The sequence below is a fragment of the Budorcas taxicolor genome, chromosome 2 (assembly GCF_023091745.1).
Source record: "Budorcas taxicolor isolate Tak-1 chromosome 2, Takin1.1, whole genome shotgun sequence".
NCBI lineage: Eukaryota > Metazoa > Chordata > Mammalia > Artiodactyla > Bovidae > Budorcas > Budorcas taxicolor.
Window position 1 is genome coordinate 29,773,791 of NC_068911.1, and position 23,696 is coordinate 29,797,486.

At 38.3% G+C, this 23,696-nt stretch overlaps 1 protein-coding gene across 2 annotated transcripts in view; it reads right to left on the reverse strand.

Annotated features, from left to right (window-relative positions):
• The window catches only part of MRTFB (myocardin related transcription factor B), a 291,820-nt gene that overhangs the window by 41,206 nt on the left and 226,918 nt on the right, over positions 1 to 23,696 (reverse strand). For both annotated transcript variants that reach the window (XM_052635937.1, XM_052635938.1), the window contains 5 exons: positions 13,629 to 13,694; positions 7,217 to 7,272; positions 6,005 to 6,080; positions 2,461 to 2,622; positions 1,412 to 1,590 (listed from right to left, as the gene is read on the reverse strand). In XM_052635937.1, coding sequence (XP_052491897.1) covers positions 1,412 to 1,590; positions 2,461 to 2,622; positions 6,005 to 6,080; positions 7,217 to 7,272; positions 13,629 to 13,694 — 539 coding nt within the window. The remainder of the gene's footprint in view (positions 1 to 1,411; positions 1,591 to 2,460; positions 2,623 to 6,004; positions 6,081 to 7,216; positions 7,273 to 13,628; positions 13,695 to 23,696) is intronic.

Below are 23,696 nucleotides of genomic sequence, written 5' to 3' on the forward strand. Positions count from 1 at the left end.
AGATGATTTGCAAAGTAGAAACAGAGACAAATGTATAGATACCGAGGGGGGTATGGGGGTGGGATGAACTTGGAGGTTGGGACTGACATATGTACACTACTGTGCATAAAACAGATAACTAATGAGAACCTACTGCCCAGGGAACTCTGCTTGGTGCTCTGTGGAGAGGGGATCTATGTGTACGTATGGCTGAATCACAGCAGTGTAAACCAACTATACTCCAATTGAAAAAAAGAAAACAGTGAATATACTCAATCTCTTATAATACTATAATGGAAAAGAATCTGAAAAAATATATATATACATATATAACAACCATTTTGCTGTCCACTTGAAACTAACACAAAATTGTAAATTAACTATTCTTCAATAAAAACAAACACAGTGAGATCACTTCATTCCACTGAAATAGCTACTATCAAAAAAAACAGAAATTAACAAGTGTTGGTGAGGATGTGGAGAAATACGAACACGTGTGCACTGGTGGTTGTTTAGCCTCTCAGTTGTGGCCGATTCTGTGCAACACTATGGACTGTAGCCCACCAGGTTCCTCTGTGACACATGGGATTCTCCAGGCAAGAATACTGGAGTGGGTTGCCATTTCTTCCTCCACTGGTGGTGGGAGTGTGAAATGCTGTAGCCAGTATGGGGGTTCCTTAAAAATTAAAAATAGAACTACCACATGATCCAACAATCCCACTTCTGGGTATATGCCCAAAAGAACTAAAAGCAAGGTCTCAAAGAGAGATTTTCACACTCGTGTACTCATCATTATTCACAACAGCCAAGAGATGGAGGCAACCCCATGTTCACTAATGAATGGATAAACAAAATGTGGTATATCCATAAAATGGAATATTATGCAGCCTAACAACTGAGAGAGCTCTTGTCACATTCTACAACATAAATGAACCCCGAGGACACTGTTGAATAATATAAGCCATATGAGATATTCAAAGTAGTCAAATTCATTGAGATTGAAGTAAAGTACTTACCAGGTCTGGGGGGATGGGGAGTTGATGTTTAATGGATTTAGCTTCAGTTTTGTAAGACAAAAAACTTCTGGAGATTTGCTGCACAGCAATGTGAATACAGACTACAGGCCTGTACACTTAAAGACGATTAAGATGGTTAAAAAGAAAAAAGGGTGAATTTTATGATGTGTGAGTTGTAACTCAAAAAAAGTTACATGAAAAAATTGAGTTACAAAGCTGTAAAGTAAAAATGTGTACATAGAACAGAAAGAAAATGTAAGAATCTACTGAAAATGTGAATAGCTGGATTACATGGGAAAAATCTATGCTTTTCTGCACTTTCAGACTTTTTTTTCTGATGAAAATACATTACCTAGATACATAAAAAAAACAAGGCACTTTCTTGGTTTAGGGGTTAAAAACAAGAAAAGCAATACCTGGGCTGGAGTGTTTGTAGTCACAGGAGATGGCGATTCACTAACTTTTGGCTCACTTGGGGACGCGGCTGACCCCTGTGACTCCTGGCTGGCTGGCTGGTCCGGAGACAAAGCATCACTGCTGTCTTCGTCAAATGAGAAATCACCCTGAGTTTGGGGATAGTCCTCTTTCCCAACGCCTAAAGAAAGAAGTGATTCTTAATTGATCTTGGCCTTGGAATACTAAGGTTAAAATGAAAAAGGAGAAATACTATTCATTATAAGGACTAAAGAAAGCTGTTTAAAAACAAAGTTGGACGTAATGTACTTCTCAATGGAAGAAATACACAACTACCTATGATGAATACCTGGGGGAAAATACTAAACCTGAATCAGATCAAGCCTTTGGATCGGACTACTAATGACAGGAATACAGGAGACAAGAAATTTTTAAAATGGACCTAGAGATGCAAATGCATTCAGAAAAATCTAGAGTGTGGAAGTGCTTAAGGACAAAATAAGTTCATTCATCAGCAAATAAAAAGGAAAGAAAGGAGGAAGATCTGCGCAGGATACTGACTGAAGAGATATATCAGATAAAGACAATGTGCAGAGCTTGCTTGGATCCAACTGTTGAAAAACATTATGAGGCCAAATAGGGCTCTGACTGGGGTATGTGTTGATAAGTCCCACCTCATGGAGCAGCGCTGCTCTACTGACACCTTACCTTTTGGGGCCCATTTCTTTGGAATTGAATGGAATCATAGAATGACTGAATACAGACTGCCTAAGATTTAAACTCATACTAATGCAAAATACAAAGTTCCTATAAGTCATGGTAACTTAAACCTTTTGTTAGAGGAATATCTTTGTTAACTGGTACTAATCCTATAATACATAGTATTAATAATAACAATAATAATACTATGGAGATAAGTACAAATGTTAATTTCTAAATCACCCAGAAAACAATAATCATGATTGGTGTTGGCTTTAAAATTAGATTTTTCTTATCTAAAACTTCCAAGTTTCTTTGTCTCCCAGAAAACAGTAAAATTTTAGAGTCTTGCCTATAATTGCTTCCTTAACACTGGAGTCTACAGGAAGGATGTTTTTCTCTACCAGCTCCATAGGACCAGGTCTCTGAGCAATCTTTTCATTCAGATCATCAGCTAGTCGAGCTCTTTTCAACTTCATCTGAGTAGCCTGCAGGGACGGCTCTGCAAATGTTTCTAAAAGAGGAAACACAGGTTTAATCATTACTTGAATTACTGTCTCTATTCCATAATGTTATCTCAGGCCAACTAATTTAAACTGATGTAAACTTATTTATGGAGAGACAACGACTGCTTGAGAATGCTCCCATCTGCAATTTACATTTCTAGTCCTGGAAAGCTTTATACTGTCTACACAATGTGGATGTCCTTGGACTCAAATTAATATGAACTCAAGCCAAAACTGAGGTGCTGCTATTGCTTATTTATGACAGGAGGGTCAAATTCACATCTATTAGGTATTGGGGATACAGAGGATGAACAGAGGAGAGAGATGCGGTCCATGCTCAGGAAGTTTGCAGTTTTAGATTTGGCTTCACTGGAAAGTCATTTCTTCAAAGGGGTGACGCTGTATCTCAGAATATAAGCTTTTCGGCAGGAGTTGGTGGGAAGAGCTACAAATCATATTCCTGTGCATCTCAGAGTCCTTCATAATAATTAAAATTTGGATTTATTTCTGAATAAATAACCTTGAGACATTCAATTACATAGTAATTAACTGTCATATAGAAGCATCAACTCATGTACCCACAAATGCATAAAGTTGTATAATAGATGTGAAACTAAATATCATAACTCATAAACAGCATAACTTTGCATAATTCCTGTGTTTCTGGTAATGCTCATTAACATTTTATTAAATTGTTCTAAATAATATTTAGTCTGACTGACTATTGGTGTTAACTCAATATTGCGTTGAGAGTTGCTTGTTCCTTAAATTATTCAGTAGAAGGTCTTTTAATGAAACCCCCTGTAAGTAACCTCAGGATTGTCTGATGTTTTTCATTCTGTAGGTTAGATGTCCTAGCTGAGGCCCAAAGCACACTGAGACCCCACGGCCAATAAACTACCCTTCAGCACAGCTGAGCACGTCTCTTTTCCCTTTATGTGCTTACCAAAAATTAATCTCAGCTGTCCACAAAACAGCGCATCACTATTGTGACTGCCATCGTCACTCATAACTTAACTAAATGTTATGGGGAAATCATAAACTTCAAAAATAAAATGATTATTTCTTGGAAAGCTGAGTTAAATGCTTTGGCATGACATGATAAAAGCAAGTCATTGAAAAAAAATCACTGTCACACTATCAGGACAACTAACAATTATAAAAGATTTGGGGAAAAAATGATAAAATTTAAGATTTTTAAATGGACTGCTTTTCAAGTATCTTTACATTTTGATCCACCATGAATGGAAACTGCAGATGATTCCCCCCATGGGAAGTTTTTAGTCCTAAGTCGGCATATTGGTAAATAAATGCATGTTTCTGTAACTTAAAATAATACCTGTCCTCATCTCATTTTTATAATTTTCCTGTATAAAACAACTCTGGCCCCAGTCTTAGTAGATAAAGCCCCTCTAACTGCACAGGAAGACGATAAGTGGGCGAAGTAGATCATGCAAATCATTCTGAAGATGCTTTTGTTAAGATGTAGGCAGGACAGTCTCCTGCCTTTGCCTCCCTTCCACTGACACTATCCAAGTGATATCAGGAATGTTTGGGAAGAAGATACTCCAAAAGTGAGTAAGTAAAGGCTGGCATTTCAGTATGCTTCTATTCTGGTTTAACTGCATCTTCATCTCCATGAGATGGAGGTAAAACTTCAGGAAATAATTTAGACTTCTGCCTGCCAAACATCCAATTCAATCAAAACTGGGATGATGGCAAAATAAGTTGCTGGTGGTTTTAAGGTATTTTTAAAATTATAGATCAGACATTCTTTCTTTCTTCAAAAATCTCAACTTTAGAATAGATGTCCTAAAGACATCACTTATGGCTTATTCCTATATATAATTAGGCTTTTAAATGCTGAAGAGTCTGTTTTTAGAAAAAGCAAATATGATTTTATTGATAGTTAAATGCATTTGCCTTAGTTTTAATTATGTTAATAAAGCCTGTTACGGTCAGATGACAAGTTGAAACAGGCAGTGTCATTTCTTCAAAAATGTCTCTTACAGGTCAAGATATTTTCAGGCACAGAAGGAGTCATTTACTAAGTTACTTACCAGCAAACTTGCTTCTCTGAAGATTCACTTATCCCTGACAGCTGGTGGCTGCTCCTACCCTATCACTGGAATTCTGGAAAAGCTTTTTTAAGTCCAGTTGAAGTAGAGAAAGGCATAGACTTCTTGCCTCCCATCCCAGACACGAAGATAGTTACCTAGTCATAGATTATCTGGATTAGAAGAGACTCTACTTGGGGTTTTAGGGACCAGTCTGATACTTGGAACTGCTTTACAACATTCTTTACACAGTGTCAGTCTGTCTTTATTCCCTGTAGGGCACGTTTCACAATCTGTAATTGACTTGTTTTGCCTGCGTATAATCTCTCTGCCCCTAGAATGTAATAAGCTCCATGAAGGGGGAAATCTGACTGGTGCTTAGCTTGCTGGCCAGCAAACCAACACCTCTAGTAAGGACAACCATGTCACCTCCTGAAGATTTTATTTGGAGACACCTGACTGACCTTTACGCTGAGCTAAAATCTAATACTCTGTAATATCAACCTAATTCTAACTCTATCATTAGGCCAGAGAAAAGAAATCTAATCTTCCTCCTGCCTAATAACTGTCTCTAAATGTTTGAGAAGTTGCTGTATCTTCTCAAGGTTTCACACTCTCAAGGCTATCACAAGGTCAGGCTCCTTGTCTTGCTCAACAAATTAAGTCAGTGAAGCAAAACAATGGAAGAAAATGTATGTCAGGACTTTATGGTAGAAGTACCACCTTCCAAGAATGCTTTATCTTTAGAGAGAAAAAGCCACGACCTGAGCCACATGCCTCACCAAAGATGGAATGGAACTGTCCTTACCAGCTTTGTAAAAGATGAGGCTCAGGCATGCAGAAAATGTGGTGGGCTGAGGGGAGTTTGTTTGTGATAATGGTCAGATCAAGCTGGATTGTTGTGGGTAAGCAGCAACAAAGAAAAATGTTAGGTATGGGCTTGCCCCAGGTAGACACAACAGGGTCCAAGTAGTTTAAAATCTAGGGTTAGACTTGTGTCTATCATACCCTTTATGATGAGTGGGCACACATCACCCACTGGTGAAGAAATCTGGACGGAAAATGTTTTTCCAGAACAGTATGGCAGAGACACCTATAAGCACCCTCAGTAGGCAGGGAAGACTCAGTTCATCAAGTGGTTATTTGGAGAAGTGGACCTTCCCTGTGTATCTAACATAACACTATAGCTTGGGGTCTTCATGCTGCTATCCAATTGACAGGATGTCAGCCTGTGGGGTAAAAAGTTATTAAAATCGGAATAAACAGAAATGGTGGACGTCTCACTTGTTTTCTTGAGAAAATGTAGCAAGATAAGGAGAAACAGAACTTTTACCTTCTAAAATGTGCATCCTGACAAGTTCAGAACGATCTGGTCGACTCCGAATCTTGTGCTTCAAAAAGTTTTCAGTCTTTTAGATAAGAGAAAGAGAAAGTCTTACCATAAATTGTTTATGATTTATTGTAGTTTTATATATTTTTTTTTCCTCAAGGTAACTCTATTTAAATAAACTGTATATGCTTTTGGTCATGATTTTGAGAGAAAGAAAAGAGTAGAAATTAAGGGCTGTGAAAAACTGTTATCTAATACAGGACTTAAATTGCAGCCTTCAAAATTGTACAGGGATTTGAAGTCTATGTTGATATAAAGTAGGCACTTTATAGAGTTTTATTTTAAAACTTGGAAAAGCAGAGGCTCATAATTTTAAAGATGACTTTTGAACAGAGGATTTGAACATGTAAGTATCTTAAAAAAAAACCAAAAACTACACTTCAGGTCAAGTAAAAATTCACCTAGATAACACATTTCCTAAAAATTCCAATGTACTGTCTTTGATGAATTCATGTCTTAATTTTCTTATTCAGAACTGTACTCAATTCTAAACAATATGGCTTTAAAATGAATTTTGTAGTTTATATGACTCTAAGAGATCCTTATTGCATCCTGGGAAAACTCAAGGAATTTGTACATGTTTGTTCTTATATTGCATGATGGAAGTTTCCTATAAAATGAAAAGAACAAATAGTGGCCCTTTAAAGAAAAATAATAAACATCACTTTAATGCAACTATGATGGAGTCATCTCAAAGAATAAAACAGAGCTGAATACGGCAACATTGCTCCTTCAGTCAAATTCCCCCAGTCTTGGTCAAATGTCCCACTAACACAAACCTGGGAGGGAAACCACCCAAGGAAGGATCTGGGGTAAATCCCTCCCTTGGGTTATCCATCTGCAGGGCTAACAATTGGCAGAGATGTTCCATCATTATTCTAAAAACTTGTTACGCCCAAAGCAAGAAAGAAGTGTGATTTTTCCTTTACGTACAAAGCTAGGTTACTAGCTTTAAAGAACAAAATTTGAATGTCCTATATTTTCTACAAACCTTCAAGATAAAACGACCCCAGGATACACTGCTCCATATACCATGTATCTTGAAAATACACTCTATTTTCTCTATTGACATATGTAGGAGTACGATTATTACTTGTCCACAGGTATTTTAACACAAAAGAAAGAGGCAGAACATTTTAAATGAAAATTTCTTACTCTGGCTCGTTCCAAGCTTTTTATCTGCTCATGGAATGCCGCGGGGCTCTTCAGAGCTGTGAGAGGAAAAGAAATCATTTCCGTGGTATAAATAGATGAGTTAATACTTCAGTTAAATGCTACAGTATTATCATGGTGATATTTACTCTTAATCTTATTAGTGTGCCTCTACAGTTCCATTTATCTCCTAGTTCCTTTAGGACAGCTGCAAAACTGAAACCTTAAATGTTTCAGAATTAAAATTATATGTTTCACAAATAAAACAAGTGAACATTTATTTTATTTTTTTTTCCAAGTAAGTTTTTTTTTAATTTTTTTATTTTTTTTTTAATTTTAAAATCTTTAATTCTTACATGTGTTCCCAAACATGAACCCCCCTCCCACGTCCCTCCCCATAACATCTCTGTGGGTCATCCCCATGCACCAACCCCAAGCATGCTGTATCCTGCGTCAGACATAGACTGGCGATTCAATTCTTACATGATAGTATACATGATAGAATGCCATTCTCCCAAAGTGAACATTTAAAACAGAGTTATAAACATAATGACAGCACATCTATCAGGTCAGACTAGTTCCAGCCTGTAGTTGGGGCAGATTGCCATTACCAAGGGAACTGTTTGATGGTTCCTTAACAGGTCTTTGCTATTATGGTCATACAAGCTACTGGAAAAAGTCCACAGGTCCTCAGGGCATTTAACGTTGGAGTGCTCTAGCCTTGAACACAAGAACACTCTGCAGTCCATGTCTAAGAGATTGGAGTTACCCCTTAGCGAGAACCTACAATGCACTTAGTCCCATGCTCTGTGGCCCATCTTACAGTTATATTGCTGCTGATCATCACAACAGCCTTGTGAGGTTCGTATTAGCCCCAGTACAGATGAAAGGCTCAAAGAGGTTCAGTGAATTTTTGCAGTTATACAGCTAGATGGTCATCTAAGTGGAATTTAAACCTAGAAATCTGAATTTGGCAGGTTCATGCTCTTCCTACCATACCACAATGCAACTCACTCTAAAGACACAGTGATTCCTTAATCTGTTAACTGCTAGTACATTAAATGTTCCAGAGTCCCAGAGACTGAGGCAGTACTTATTAAAAGTATTACCTACTACAGTATTTCTATCAATAATCATAATCTTTGAAAAATCATTAGTGTTTATATCCATCACTGTCTGACCACACCCTGCAGTCATCACTGTGGGTTGTCATGGGACGGGGATGGGAAACAGGACTAGGCTTACCTGGGCTGTCACCTCTTAGAATTGAGCAATCAGTTCTTGGTAACATTCAACTCTGGTACTTAATGCACAGCAAAGGATCACAGAAGTCCAGCCCAGAGAGATCTGGCTAGGGACCAGCTCCTAAAAGCAGACTGTAGCTGGCTTGGCAGTGATGTTTAAAGCACCATACTTTGATCCTGTTTGACTGGCTCATATCAGGTATGTAGTGGTGAGAAAATCTGGCAGATTATCAAACCAGTTTCTTTAAAATATTCTTTTATAACCTCTGGCTTTTTGTTTTTTTGGCTTTTCTAATTCATTTAACTGGAGGATAATTACTTTACAACATTGTGATGGTTTCTGCCATACATCAACATGAATCCTCTGCCTTAAAAAAAAAAAAATAATTACTTTGGCTGTGCTGAGTCTTCATTGCTGCATATGGGCTTTCTCTAGTTGCAGTGAGAGGGGGCTACTCTTCGTTGCAGTGCTCAGGTTTCTCATTGCTGTGGCTTCTCTTGTTGCGGCTCAAGGGCTCTAGAGCACAAACTCAGTTGCCACACAGCTTGTGAGATGTTCCTGGACCAAGGATCAAACTCATCTCCCATGCACTGGCAGGCAGATTCTTAACCACTGGACCACCAGGGAAGTCCCTATCAAACCAGTTTCTGATACCTGGTTTTACCAAAACACAAGATTTAAAATATGCAGATAATTAATAGTAGTTCAGAAAAAAAGGAGACCCTGGTTAGATTCTTGGGTCAGGAAGATCCACTGGAGAAGGGACAGGCTACCCACTCCAGTATTCTTGGGATTCTCTGGTGGCTGACACGGTAAAGAATATGTTGGCAATGCGGGAGACCTGGGCTCAATCCCTGGGTTGGGAAGACCCCTGGAGAAGGGAATGGCTACCCACTTCAGTATTCTGGCCTGGAGAATTCTGTGGACTGTATAGTCCATGGGGTCACAGAGTCAGACATGACTGAATGACTTTCATTTTCACTTTAGAATAAAAAGTTTTCACTGGGAAAGACATCTTATCACACAGAAAAATCTATGTAACCCTTATCACAAACTAGAAAAAGCCAACAGCAATGATTGTGAAGACTGGAGAGCGTAAGTGCATTCTGTAATTTCTTTCTAGTTTTTTAAGCCAAATGAATTACTTCTTAGAGAAAATCAATTTTTAGACTAAGGCCGCCAAATAATCCTAACAGCCTACACAAAACAACCGCTCTTCTCTAAAATATAAAATCACCTCCAAATTCGGTGATTATGTCAGTTAATTTCAGTCGCTCAGTCATGTCCAACTCTGCAACCCCATGGACTGCAGCATGCCAGGGTTCCCTGTACATCACCAACTCCCAAAGCTTACTCAAACTCATGTCCATAGAGAAGGTGATGCCATCCAGCCATCTCATCCTCTGTCATCCCCTTCTCCTCCTGCCTTCAATCTTTCCCAGCATCAGGGTCTTCTCCAGTGAGTCAACTCTTCTCATCAGGTGGCCAAAGGATTAGAGTTTCAGCTTCAGAATCAGTCCTTGCAATGAATATTCAGGACTGATTTCTTTTAGGATTGACTGGTTGGATATCCTTGCAGTCCAAGGGATTTTCAAGAGTCTTCTTCAACACCACAGTTCAAAAGCATGAATTCTTCAGTGCTCAGCTTTCTTTATAGTCCAACTCTCACATCCATACATGACTACTGGATAAACCATAGCTTTGACTAGACAGACCTTTGTTGGCAAAGTAATGTCTCTGCTTTTGTATATGCTGTCTAGGTTTGGCACAGCTTTTCTTCCAAGGAGCAAGTGACTTGTAATTGCATGGCTACAGTCACCATCTGCAGTATTTTTGGAGCCCAAGAAAATAAAGTCTGTCACTGTTTCCATTGTTTCCCCATCTATTTGCCATAAAGTGATGGGACTGGATACCATGATCTTCGTTTTCTGAATGTTGAGTTTTAAGCCAACTTTTTCACTCTCCTCTTTCACTTTCATCAACAGGCTCTTTAGTTCTTCTTTGCTGTCTGCCATAAGGGTGGTATCATCTGCATATCTGAGGTTATTGATATTTCTCCCAGCAATCTTTGATTCTAGCTTGTGCTTCCTCCAGCCCAGCATTTTGCATGATGTGTTCTGCATATAAGTTAAATAAGCAGGGTGACAATATACAGCCCTGACGTACTCCTTTCCTGATCTGGAACCAGTCTGTTGTTCCATATCCAGTTCTAACTGTTGTTTCTTGACCTGCATACAGATTTCTCAGGAGGCAGGTAAGACAGTCTGGTATTCCCATCTCTTTAAGAATTTTCCACAGTTTGTTGTGATCTGCACAGTCAAAGGCTTTGGTGTAATCAATAAAGCAGAAGTAGATGTTTTTCTGGAACTTTCTTCCTTTTTTGATGATCCAACTGATGTTGATAATTTGATCTCTGGTTCCTCTGGCTTTTCTAAATCCAGTCTGAACATCTGGAAGCTCATAGTTCACATACTGTTGAAGCCTGGCTTGGAGAATTTTGAGCATTACTTTGCTAGCATGTGAGATGAGTGCAATTGTGCAGTAATTTGAACATTCTTTGGCATTGCCTTTCTTTGGGACTGGAATGAAAACTGACCTTTTCCAGTCCTGTGGCCACTGCTGAGTTTTCCAAATTTGTTGGCCTATTGAGTGCAACACTTTCACAGCATCATCTTTTAGGATTTGAAATAGCTCAACTGGAATTCTATCACCTCCACCAGCTTTGTTTGTAGTGATGCTTCTCAAGGCCAACTTGATTTTGCATTCCAGAATGTCTGGCTCTAGCTGAGTGATCACAACAGCATTGTGATCATGGTTATCTTCTTGCCACCTCTTCTTAATATCTTCTGCTTCTGGTAGGTCCATATCATTTCTGTCCTTTGCTGTTCCCATCTTTGCATGAAATGTTCCCTTGGTATCTCTAATTTTCTTGAAAAGACCTCTAGTCTTTCCCATTCTGTTATTTTCCTCTATTTCTTTGCATTTATCACTAAGGAAGGCTTTCTTATCTCTCCTTGCTATTCTTTGGAACTCTGCATTCAAATGGGTATAACTTTCCTTTTCTCCTTTGCCTTTCGCTTCTCTTCTTTTCTCAGCTATTTGTAAGGCCTCCTCAGACAACCATTTTGCCTTTTTGCATTTCTTTTTCTTGGGGATGGTTTTGATCACTGCCTCCTGTACAATATCACAAATCTTTGTCCACAGTTCTTCAGGCACTCTATCAGATCTAATCTCTTGACTCTGTTTTGTCACTTCCACTGTATAATCATAAGGGATTTGATTTAGGTCATACCTGAATGGTCTAGTGGTTTCCCTACTTTCTTCAATTTAAGCCTGAATTTGGCAATAAGAAGTTCATGATTTCTGCCGCAGTCAGTTTCCAGTCTTGTTTTTGCTGACTGTATAGAGCTTCTCCATCTTTGGCTACAAAGAATATAATCAATCTGATTTCGGTACTGACCATCTGGCGATATCCATGTGTAGAGTCCTCTCTTGTGTTGTTGGAAGAGGGGTTTGCTTTGACCAGTGCGTTCTCTTGGCAAAACTCTGTTAGTCTCTGCCCTGCTTCATTTTGTACTCCAAGGCCAAATTTGCCTGTTACCCCAGGTATCTCCTGACTTCCTACTTTTGCATTCCAATCCCCTATAATGAAAAGGACATCTTTTTTTGGGTGTTAGTTCTAGAAGGTCTTGTAGGTCTTCATAGAACCATTCAACTTCAGCTTTTTCAGCATTACTGATTGGGGCGTAGAGTTGGATTACTGTGATACTGAATGGTTTGCCTTGGAAATGAACAGAGATCATTGTGTCATTTTTGAGATTGCATCCAAGTACTGCATTTTGGACTCCTGTTGACTGTAAGGGCCACTCCATTTCTTCTAAGGGATTCTTGGCCACAGTAGTAGATATAATGGTCATCTGAGTTAAATTCACCCATTCTAGTCCATTTTAGTTCACTGATTCCTAAAATGTCAGTGTTCAGTCTTGCCATCTCCTGTTTGATCACTTCCAATTTACTCTGATTCATGGACCTAACATTCCAGGTTCCTATACAATATTACTCTTTACAGCAACAGACTTTACTTCCATCACCAGTCACATCCACAACTGGGTGAAGTTTTTGCTTTGGCTCTGTCTCTTCATTCTTTCTGGAGTTATTTCTCCACTGTTCTCCAGTAACATATTGGGCACCTACCGACCTGGGGAGTTCCTCTTTCAGTATCCTATCTTTTTGCCTTTTCATACTGTTCAGGGAGTTCTCAAGGCAAGAATACTGAAGTGGTTTGCCATTCTCTTCTCCAGTGGACCACATTCCATCAGACCTCTCCACCATGACCCACCCATCTTGGGTCGTCCTACACATCATGGCTCATAGTTTCATGGAGTTAGACAAGGCTATGGTCCATGTGATCAGTTTGATTAGTTTTCTGTGATTGTGGTTTTCATTCTGTCTGCCCTCTGATGGATAAGGATAAGAGGCTTATGGAAGCTTCCTGATGGGAGAGACTGACTGAGGGGGAAACTGAGTCTTGTTTTGATGGGCAAGGCCCTGCTCAGTACATCTTGAATCCAATTTTCTGTTGATGGGTGGTGCTGTGTTTCGTGATTAAAGGGAAAGAATCACCTTGGACAAATATTCTAAAATTAATCAACTCAAAGCTATTTGGGAAAATATCTTTACTGGTGCAAGGAAGATTTTATTAATTATAAATAGAATGTTCATTCATCCTGTAATTGAGATGCATAATTATACAGACCATCATCTAGCAAAGATAATTAATTTGAATTAAATAAATAAGGTTTTGAATTAATTTATTATGCTACTTTTGCAAGTATCTTTGGATTCACTTAGATCTAGAGTAATTATTTCAGTTATTTTAAAACTCTGGCTGGAATTTGAAGAACTGGTATTTGCCTAATTACAGAAATTTAAAGGTGCTTTTTGATAATATAAAATCCAAGTCCATCTTTTAAGTTGCATCTGGTATCCGGAATGTACTTTAAATGATTCCGTCAGCAATGCTGATGCCTGGTTTTTCCTTGAGAATTCACTGAATAATTGTATATGGATTAAATGGATAACACTGAAAGTAGAGTGTGATGCAGCCTCTTCTTAGACATGCCCATATTGTTACATCACATTAGAAATGACAAGGATGCGTCAGTCTTACGTGGCATGATGCCCTGGTCCACTAGTTGTTCTCTCGTCCTCCTTTGTTGCAGCCTCAGCTGGAGCACTGTAAAAAGGAAATAATCACCACTGGAGTTTACATGCAACTGTAGGGTCCAGAGGAGGTATAATTAAGCTTAATCTTCTATTTCATAATTGAATAGGGATACTACCTGGCACCATTCAACCTGTCAAAAAAAAAAAAAAAACCCCGTTTGTGATTTCTGCCTGTTGGGTGAACTCTGAAGTTCTTTCAGCATATTTTTTGCTTAGTCAGTTAATAATTTTAAGTTAATGATTAAAGCTAGTATTTTTTTTAATAAATAAAATCACATTATACTTAGCAAATAAACAAAAATAGTTGGCTTACACATTGTCTTGTTAGTAAGATTCCTTAGTTTTTTAAAAAATAAGTTAATAGCAAAAATGTTATTTTAAGGAAAGATTAATGTATCTGGAGGAACTTACTCCATCTGGAATAAATCTTAAATAGCTTTAAAGAAGGCCAACTTCATTAGACTTCTGAGATACTATTAATGACCCAAGGGAAAATTTCTGAATTGAGACCTTAAAGTTTAATAATTTGTGTACAAACATAACAGTGTATCTCATTCTAGAAGTTCTAAGAAAGCCATAAATCAACTGATATGTAATCATTTTAATTAAAAGAGTAAATGAATCACTAAACGTGTAGAAAACAAGGTACATATCACAAAATGGGGAAATCCTGTTGGCCAAATTTAATAATATATATATATTTTCCCTGAGATTTCTCAGGCAGATTCTTTTCATAGCATCTCTATGTTTCTATCTGGAAAGTGAACTGATTTCAAAAAAGAGTAACAAATGAAGTAACTATGAAAAACATTTTCCTTGGTTTACCCTACATTCAATTTCAAGTTTCCATGTTTAATTTTTATTTCAGACCACGGATGAAAACCAAGGTTAGGATTATTAAGGGCACGCTTTAGGGGTGTAAATATGCAAAAAAAGAAAAAAAATTACCTGTGTGTATTTCTTAAATGGTAGGGAAGGAAGACTTTTTTTTTTTTTTTTTTTAAGCAAGTGTGTGATGAGCTTGTTTGGACCAGGCTCAAATGCAATGCCCATAATGGTTCCGACTTGCAGTTAACCCCAAGGCCTGATCTGTGGGACCTGCGGCGCTCACGTCACAGCCTTGCTTTTTGCTTGTGCTGAACTGCAGAGCAGAGACCCCACTCTTAGATATACTTCAAAAAGAGATCTGACTGTAAAATGGCTTTTAAATATATTTTCATATTCATTGCTAAATATAAATGTCATTCTTTACTCAATACCGAAAAAAATTTTTATCTTTACTTCTTTTGGGGGCAGTAGGACCACAAAACTTCACTGACATCTCATTTAGAACTGAAGTAATTGAGATAAGATTCTATTACACACAGCAAAGAAAAAATTAATGAGTCAAAAATTATATGCACATGGTTCTCATATTAGAATGTTTTGCGATTCTCTGAATCAATTATGCTCTAACATGAAGATCTTTTCCCTGATAACTTACAGTTTATTGAGAATAGTATGTTCCCACTGTACCTCACTAGGAACAAAAATAACCAGAGAGATGACCTGTGGATCTGAAAGCACCCGAATGTCTGCATACTCTGACATTCTTTTGTGAATGCCGAAGTTAATGCTTGTCTGAAATCAAGGTGGTCATATTCAAGAGGCAGAATCCCAAGAAAAGAATACTGAGAAGAGAAAAGGGTCAGAACAATCTCTAGTTCAAAGGCTGACACTTCTGGAACATGGTGGTCCATGTCTGTTGGAGAGTCCCCAGCAGTAGTATTTTTCCTTCCTCCTGAGGGAGTCTTCAAAGAAAGGAGTAAAACAGTAAGGGTAAAGAAAACATCAACAGCCCCCTTGTTTGGTTTAAAACAAACAGACAAACAAAGCATCATACTAGTGAGACAAATGTGTCAAACACGATACAGATTTTTAGGCAAGTGGCATCTTGGAATGAGGGTGGACATGCATACTTTATTAAATATATCCTTATTATTGATCACATAGGTTGTTTCCAATTTTTGCAACTCCTATAACTAATGCTATGGTGGATTTTTTTTGTGTATAAAGTTTATTCCTTATTTCCAGTTATTTCCTTAATTCCTAAAAGGAGGAATATCCTTATGTGGTCCATATAAGGCATGGCCATAAAGTAAGGAGACTTTTGCAAACCATCATCTCTGAAATTATAGTAGATGTGTGAAAACATGAATATAGACTACTTTATATCTGCTGCATTTAGAGAAAATTCTTCTAATTAATTTTTGAATTTTTCTAAGATGATGTGAGTTATTACCTCTTAGGGTTCACATTCATGGTTTCCTACTACCTTTCAACAAAGAGAAAAATGCATATAATTTTGAAAATTCTTGGTGTTATTCCTTGTTACAACAGACAAAAAACAATACCGTGTCAACATATGTGGTTTTTGTTTGTTTATTTTAGCTGTGCTGGGTCTTTGTTGCGGCTGGTGGGCTTTATTGCCTAACAGCACACGGGATCTTAGTTCTCTGGCCAGGGATTAAACCCGCATTCCCTGCGTTGAAAGGTGGATTCTCAACCACTGGACCACCATGGAAGTCCCAACATAAATGTTGTGAACTTGCTCTTTTTTATATACAAGAAAAGTAAAAACTTTATTTTAACCACCATTCTGAAAAATGAAAGCAAAGAGGAAATGTCATTCTTCTTCACCATCAGAAATAGCTCAGATAGTAACAAGTATCATCTTTTAGTTTCTTTCTCCTGAATCTTAAATGGATTAAAGCACTTCTAGAACAAGACTTTAAGATTAGTTTCCAATATTTAAAAACAAAAACAGAAAAAACCCTTAGAATAATGTCTTTCATATAATATTTATACCCCCTTCAAATGTTTAGCTGCTTTCTGAGCCAAGATGATTATGTCTATTCTCTTTTGTTTCTATAAATAGAATGTTTGAAATGTTTCCATAATATGACATAATTAAAGTGCCTTTTCACTCTAAATAAAAAAACTCTTATTAGCAGCATTTTAAACAACATACAGCAGTTTAGCATGAGTTGAATGAGCCAAAACAAAGCACAGTTTTTGGCCAGGGGACTTGCAAGGGGACATCTGAGGACTGTATATTACAAAAACAAGGCAGAAATGACACTTTCTGGGAAGCAGTATAGCAGGCAGCCATGGTCTTAGAAATTCTTTACAAACAGCTAGTTTCAGTTATGGGGTATGAAGGAGGGTGGGATGAATGAGTGTAGGGGGAGATGAGTGTTGTCTAAAAGGCAGAGAGAAGATCTGACGTATGTTATTTAATCACAAGACACAGGACAGAATAAACTGCCGAATTATGAGGGGAGAAAAAACACAGGCAAACCCTGAGCCAGTCAAATGAAGCCTGGGTAAATCAATGGCAAAAGCAAAGAAGGGAAACTAAAGAATACTCTAGTATTGACTCTGAAGATAATATTAGGTAAAAAAACAGACCCTGGTTCCAGTTTTTTTTAACCATTTTTTAAGATGTTTGAGTAGTTAAGAGAATGAAGTAGTTGGACTTTGGCAAAAATGTATTATGCATTGTTAAATGTATTTAGGTGCCTGGTCCTAGAATAACAAAACAATTTAGAAAAACTACATCTTCATATCATCTTTTGAACTTAGATACAGGAGGGGTTAACTGGCCTCTAAATAAGACCCTGGAGGAGGAAATGGCAACCCACCTCAATTCTTGCCTGGGAAATCCCATGGACAGAGGAGGCTGGCGGGCTACAGTTCATGAGGTTAATTCTATAAAGATTCCCATATTTTTAGTGCTTTACTGTGAATGGGTATTTTGTAGTCACAGAGTAAGCAGTCACATCTTGAATGCTTTCCTTCTAAGCCTGGGATTCAGAAATGTATCAATATATATACCAATAATTTCTCTATTTAAAAACTCATGTTTGTAAGAATATTTCTATTAAAATAAAAATGAAACATGCACATAAAAAAGGGCATTAAAAAAAGTAAAAGATATCTTCTCAGATCAGTCTCTGTAGGCAAAAGAAGCAAAAGCTTTTTCACAGCAAAGGAAATCATAAACAAAATGAAAACCCAATCTATTGCACTGGCAGAAAGTATTTGCAAATGACACTACTGACAATACCCAAAATATACAAACAGATCATACTGTAGCTCAATATAAAAAAAAAAAAAATCAAACACCCCAATCAGAAAATGGGCAGGAGACCGAAATAGACATTTCTTCAGAGAAGATATACAGATGGCCAAGAGGTACATGAAAAAGAGGTTCAATACTGCTAGGTATTAGAAAAATGAAAATCAAAACCACAATGGCCTCACACTGATCAGAATGGCCATCATCAAAAAGTTTACAAATAATAAATGTTGGAGAAGGTATAGAGAGAAGGCAACCCTTGTACACTGTTTGTTAGAATGTAAATTGGTGCAGTTGCTATGGAAAACAGTCTTCCAGAGGTTCCTTAAAAAGCCAAAAACAGAGTTACCATATAATCCAGCAATCCCAGTCCTGCATATGTATCCAGAAAAAATGAAAACACTATTTCAAAAAGATCCATGGACTCCAGTGCTTACTATTTACAACAGCCAAGACATGGAAACAACCCAAGTGACAATCAAGATGACTGATTTAAGAAGATGTGGTGTATATATAAGATTAACAGATACAAACTACTATAAGAAACACATAAGCAATAAAGATTTACTGTATAGCACAGGCAACTACATTCAATGTCTTGTAATAACTTTTAATGGAAAATAATCTAAAGATATGATTTATTTTGCGATATACCTGAAACTAACACAATATTGTAAGTCAACCATACTTCAATTAAAAAAAGTGAAAGCCAGTCCATCCTACCAGAGACCTCCAGTCCTCCTCCACAAAGGTAACCACTGTTAAATTTCTATGGTTCTAGAGACTGTTTTGTGAATATTCTGGCAATGTTAAATATAGACTATGCAAAGGAAATACATGGGATGGGATCATGCCATTCACATAGTTTGATTCAGTTCAGTTCAGTTCAGTCGCTCAGTCGTGTCCAACTCTTTGCGACCCCATGAATTGCAGCACGCCAGGCCTCCCTGTCCATCACCATCTCCTGGAGTTCACTCAGACTCCAGTCCATCGAGTCCGTGATGCCCCAGCCATCTCATACTGGGTCGTCCCTTTCTCCTCTTGCCCCCAATCTCTTCCAGCATCAGAGTCTTTTCCAATGAGTCAACTCTTCACATGAGGGGGCCAAAGTACTGGAGCTTCAGCTTTAGCATCATTCCTTCCAAAGAAATCCCAGGGTTGATCTCCTTCAGAATGGACTGGTTGGATCTCCTTGCAGTCCAAGGGACTCTCAAGAGTCTTCTCCAACAGCACAGTTCAAATGCATCAATTCTTCGGTGCTCAGCCTTCTTTACAGTCCAACTCTCACATCCATACATGACGACAGGAAAAACCATAGCCTTGACTAGGCGGACCTTCGTCGGCAAAGTAATGTCTCTGCTTTTGAATATGCTATCTAGGTTGGTCATAACTTTTCTTCCAAGGAGTAAGCGTCTTTTAATTTCATGGCTGCAATCACCATCTGCAGTGATTTTGGAGCCCCCAAAAATAAAGTCTGACACTGTTTCTACTGTTTCCCCATCTATTTCCCATGAAGTGATAGGACCAGATGCCATGATCTTCATTTTCTGAATGTTGAGTTTTAAGCCAACTTTTTCACTCTCCTCTTTCACTTTCATCAAGAGGCTTTTTAGCTCCTCTTCACTTTCTGCCCTAAGAGTGGTGTCATCTGCATATCTGAGGTTATTGATATTTCTCCCGGCAATCTTGATTCCAGCTTGTGTTTCTTCCAGTCCAGCGTTTCTCATGATGTGCTCTGCATAGAAGTTAAATAAGCAGGGTGACAATATACAGCCTTGATGTACTCCTTTTCCTATTTGGAACCAGTCTGTTGTTCCATGTCCAGTTCTAACTGTTGCTTCCTGACCTGCATACAGATTTCTCAAGAGGCAGGTCAGGTGGTCTGGTATTCCCATCTCTTTCAGAATTTTCCACAGTTTATTGTGATCCACACAGTCAAAGGCTTTGGCATAGTCAATAAAGCAGAAATATATGTTTTTCTGGAACTCTCTTGCTTTTTCCATGATCCAGCGGATGTTGGCAATTTGATCTCTGGTTCCTCTGCCTTTTCTAAAACCAGCTTGAACATAGTTTGATTATTTACTTAAAAAAAAACAAACATGGACTCTAGGTCATTCTTCTTACTGGCTATAGCTAACATATGGATGTATCGATCGTATACTCTTAAGTTCCCAGATTTCCTGCTGTTATTGTTATTAACAGTGCTGCAATGATTTTCTTCATTTTGTGGCATACGTTTGTGCTTGTGTATAAACATTTAAATACAAATACACACATCTGAAATTTTGATAGAGTCACTTTGCAATCCAAATGGTTGCACCAATCTATTTCTCCATTTACAAGATAAAAGAGGACCTTTCTGTTCATCCCTTCCCCACAATATACATCATCAGGCTGTAAAGTAATTTTTAAATTCAGAAACAAAGATCACTTACTCTTAGCCACAACTACCAACAATATCATGCCAAAGTAACAGTAAAATTTGATATAACTAATGAACAGTAAGGGAACAAGAGCAATCAAAAGAATCAGTGAGGGGGATGGGGCTGGTTTTTGACTGAATGCAGAGATATTTATAGTGGGTGTCAGAAGAACTGGTTAAGTTCTCTCTTGTCAACCATATATTGATTTATAAATTTTGTAGAATTTTTCTCATATTCCAGGATAGAAACCTAGTAAGCATAAGGCTTCTCTTTCTTTTTTCTTCAACTCCAACACAGCTGAGAGATGTAAGGGAGAGATTTGATACATATTTAGAACAAAATCAACACTATGTGGTAAAGGACTGGACGTTGTGTTTGAAGGAGAAAAGATAAAGATGGTGCCTGGGATTCTGGCTTAAGAACCTGGATAGATCATTAACTGAGATAAAGAACACATGACGGCCATTTAGGGAGCTCAGTCTTGGATATGCCTGAATTAGAAGTGGAGATGGCAAAGTGACAATTGGTTCCATGGTTCTAGATTTCAAAGGTAGGTCTTGGCAGGAGACTAAAATTTGGAAGTTGTCACTTATGTAGTAGTTGAAGCCATGGGAGTTTGCCAAGGTAGACAATATAGAAACAGGAAGCAAGAAGCAAGCTGCTAGGAAATGCAACTTAAAGCCCACTTTTATAAGTCAGATGGGGGTGAAAGTCCAAAAAAGGAAACAAGCAGAAGATGCCCAAGGAAGAGGAGGAGCCTGGAGAGTGTGTGTAAAAGTGTTTCCAGAAGGGACTCATGACCAACTGGGCCCAATGCTGCTGTTGCAATACATGGAGGAGCTGGTCTGTGGAGTGATGAATGGAAATGGGACTCGAAGAGGTCAGGGAGGAAGGAGGGGTGACTGTGAGAATGACAGTAATGGAAGAAATGCTTTCAAGACTTGCGCAGCAAGGTAGGAGAGAAGTGAAGGCTTGAGGGGTGTGGAACTTAAGGTTGGAACATACCTGAACAGGTTTATAAGTGATAAAGAGCAAGAGGGAAAGGGGGTGGGGTTGGGGAGGGAGAGAACAGAAATGAATGAATATGAATGAGAATAAAAGAGAGAGTAAGAGGCAGCAGGGTTCCTGAAGGGGGGTGGGATTCAGAGGAAACAAGAAAGGCACAGAGAATTGTGTGTGGCTGCAGGTGGGCTTACAGATTTGGGCTGGCATGTCTAGCAAAGTTTCGAATGATGGCTTTTAATTTCTCAGAGGAGGAGGAGGAAAGAGCATCTGTTCAAAGTGAGATGCATATGAAGGAAAAGTCAGTTTGAGGCCAGTGAAGAAGGTCTGAAATACTCATGACTGTGAAGAACAAGTTGGAAAAGAAAAACATGTTTATTTTTCCCTAAAATGCTCCAACTCATAATGTAACAGCTTAGGGGAGAAAAGTCAGTCCAAAAACAAGCAAGTCACTCAATGGTTCTGAACTATATCATTTTTTATCAGAGAAAAAGACCACAAGATACAAAATTAGAACATTTGGCAGTTCTTTCTCAAGCTCATCACATAAAATTTCTAAGTTAAGAACAGCTGCAGCCCAGCAATTCCACTTCTAGGTGAACTGAAAACAGGTTCTCAAACACACACATACACATTCATGTTCATAGCAGCACTAGTCACAACAGCCAAAAGGTGGGTACAGTCCTGACGTCATCAACACATGAACGGACGAGCAAATTCTAGTCTATCCATACAGTGGAATATTATTCAGCTATAAAAGAAGTGAAGCACTGTATGTGTGACAACATGGATGAATTTGAAAAATATTACACTAAGTAAAAGAAGCCAGATGGCAATAGGTTGAATATTGTATGATTTCATGCTGCTGCTGCTGCTGCTAAGTCACTTCAGTCGTGTCTGACTCTGTGTGATCCCACAGACAGCAGCCCATCAGGCTCCCCTGTCCCTGGGATTCTCCAGGTAAAAACACTGGAGTGGGTTGCCATTTCCTTCTCCAATGCATGAAAGTGAAAACTGAAGTCGCTCAGTCATGTCCAACTCTTAGCAACCCCATGGACTGCAGCCTACTAGGGTCCTCCGTCCATGGGATTTTCCAGGCAAGAGTACTGGAGTGGGTTGCAATTGCCTTCTCCATAGATGTGAAATATCCAGAACTGGTAAATACAAAGAGACAGCTACTCTGGTGGCTGCCTGAAACTGGCCGGGAGTAACTGCTTCATGACCACAAGGTGTTCCCTTGGACTAATGAAAACATTTTGGAACTAGATAGAGGTGTACTCGCACAAACCTGTGAATACGTTAAATGCCCCTGAAATCATTCACTTTAAAATAGTTATGTTTATGTTAAGTAAATTTTATCTCAACAGAAAAAATGGAACAGTTGGCAGAACAATAGACCTTAAGAAACCAATTTCTCAATAATCAAATTTCCTAATTCCCACCCATGGCTGGCTAGCCCCGCTCACCGTCATAATTCCATTAACCACCAATGGGGACTTTGTCTTCTAATGATTTGATGACTACAATAACAACTGTATATTACATTGCATTCCCTGCCATACCAAATGCTAGGTTTTGTTGTTCTGGGTGGGGCCTCTAATCCCCCTTCTAGACTTTGTCCTTATATCTATAGCACCTTTTACAATGCTCGCCATATAGGAACTTCAATAAATAAATGTGTTTTACTTAATGCTGCATGGTATACTTACAACATATAACTGAGTTACTATTTTCTAAGCAAAGAGAATTCTAGCCAAATTTAAGAATAAATACCAAGAGGATTTTGTATGTGGCAAGTGATTATCATGGGACAGAACTAACACTTGTCTTGCTTAGTTGTATGAATTTGAGGCTTCAGACATTTTGGAATTGATGTTTGTGACATCTAATTATATTTAAATCTAATTATATTGTTTTGAAGGTAAAAGAAGACTGAAAAGGGGAAAGCTAAGGGCAAAGGAGTAAAGAAGAGCATGGAAAACTGGTAGACAGTAAATTCAGCTTGTATTAGAGAAGTGTAAAAGTCAATCCTAAAGGAAACCAGCTTTGAATATTCACTGGACGGCCTGGTACTGAAGCTGAAGCTCCAATACTTTGGCCACTGGAAGAGACCCTGATGCTGGGAAAGACTGAGGGCAAGAGGAGAAGGGGGTGACAGAGGATGAGATGGTTGGATGGCATCACTGACTCAAACTCAAGAGAGATAGTGAAGGACAGGGAAGCCTGGCATGCTGCAGTTGTAAGAGTCAGACACGACTTAGCAGCTGAACAGTAACAACAAAAAGCACTTAAGTACTCTCATAGATGGTAAAAAGAAGCAACCAAAGATTACAGACCTTTTGTTGTATTTTCATGGGTCTAACTTGCCAATTATAAAATAAAGTTCTTCAAGTTGTTTAAAATAAAGGAATACAAAGAGGCTAGAAATAAAATGGTGGTTTGTCTTGTAAGAGTCATGCTATCTGCA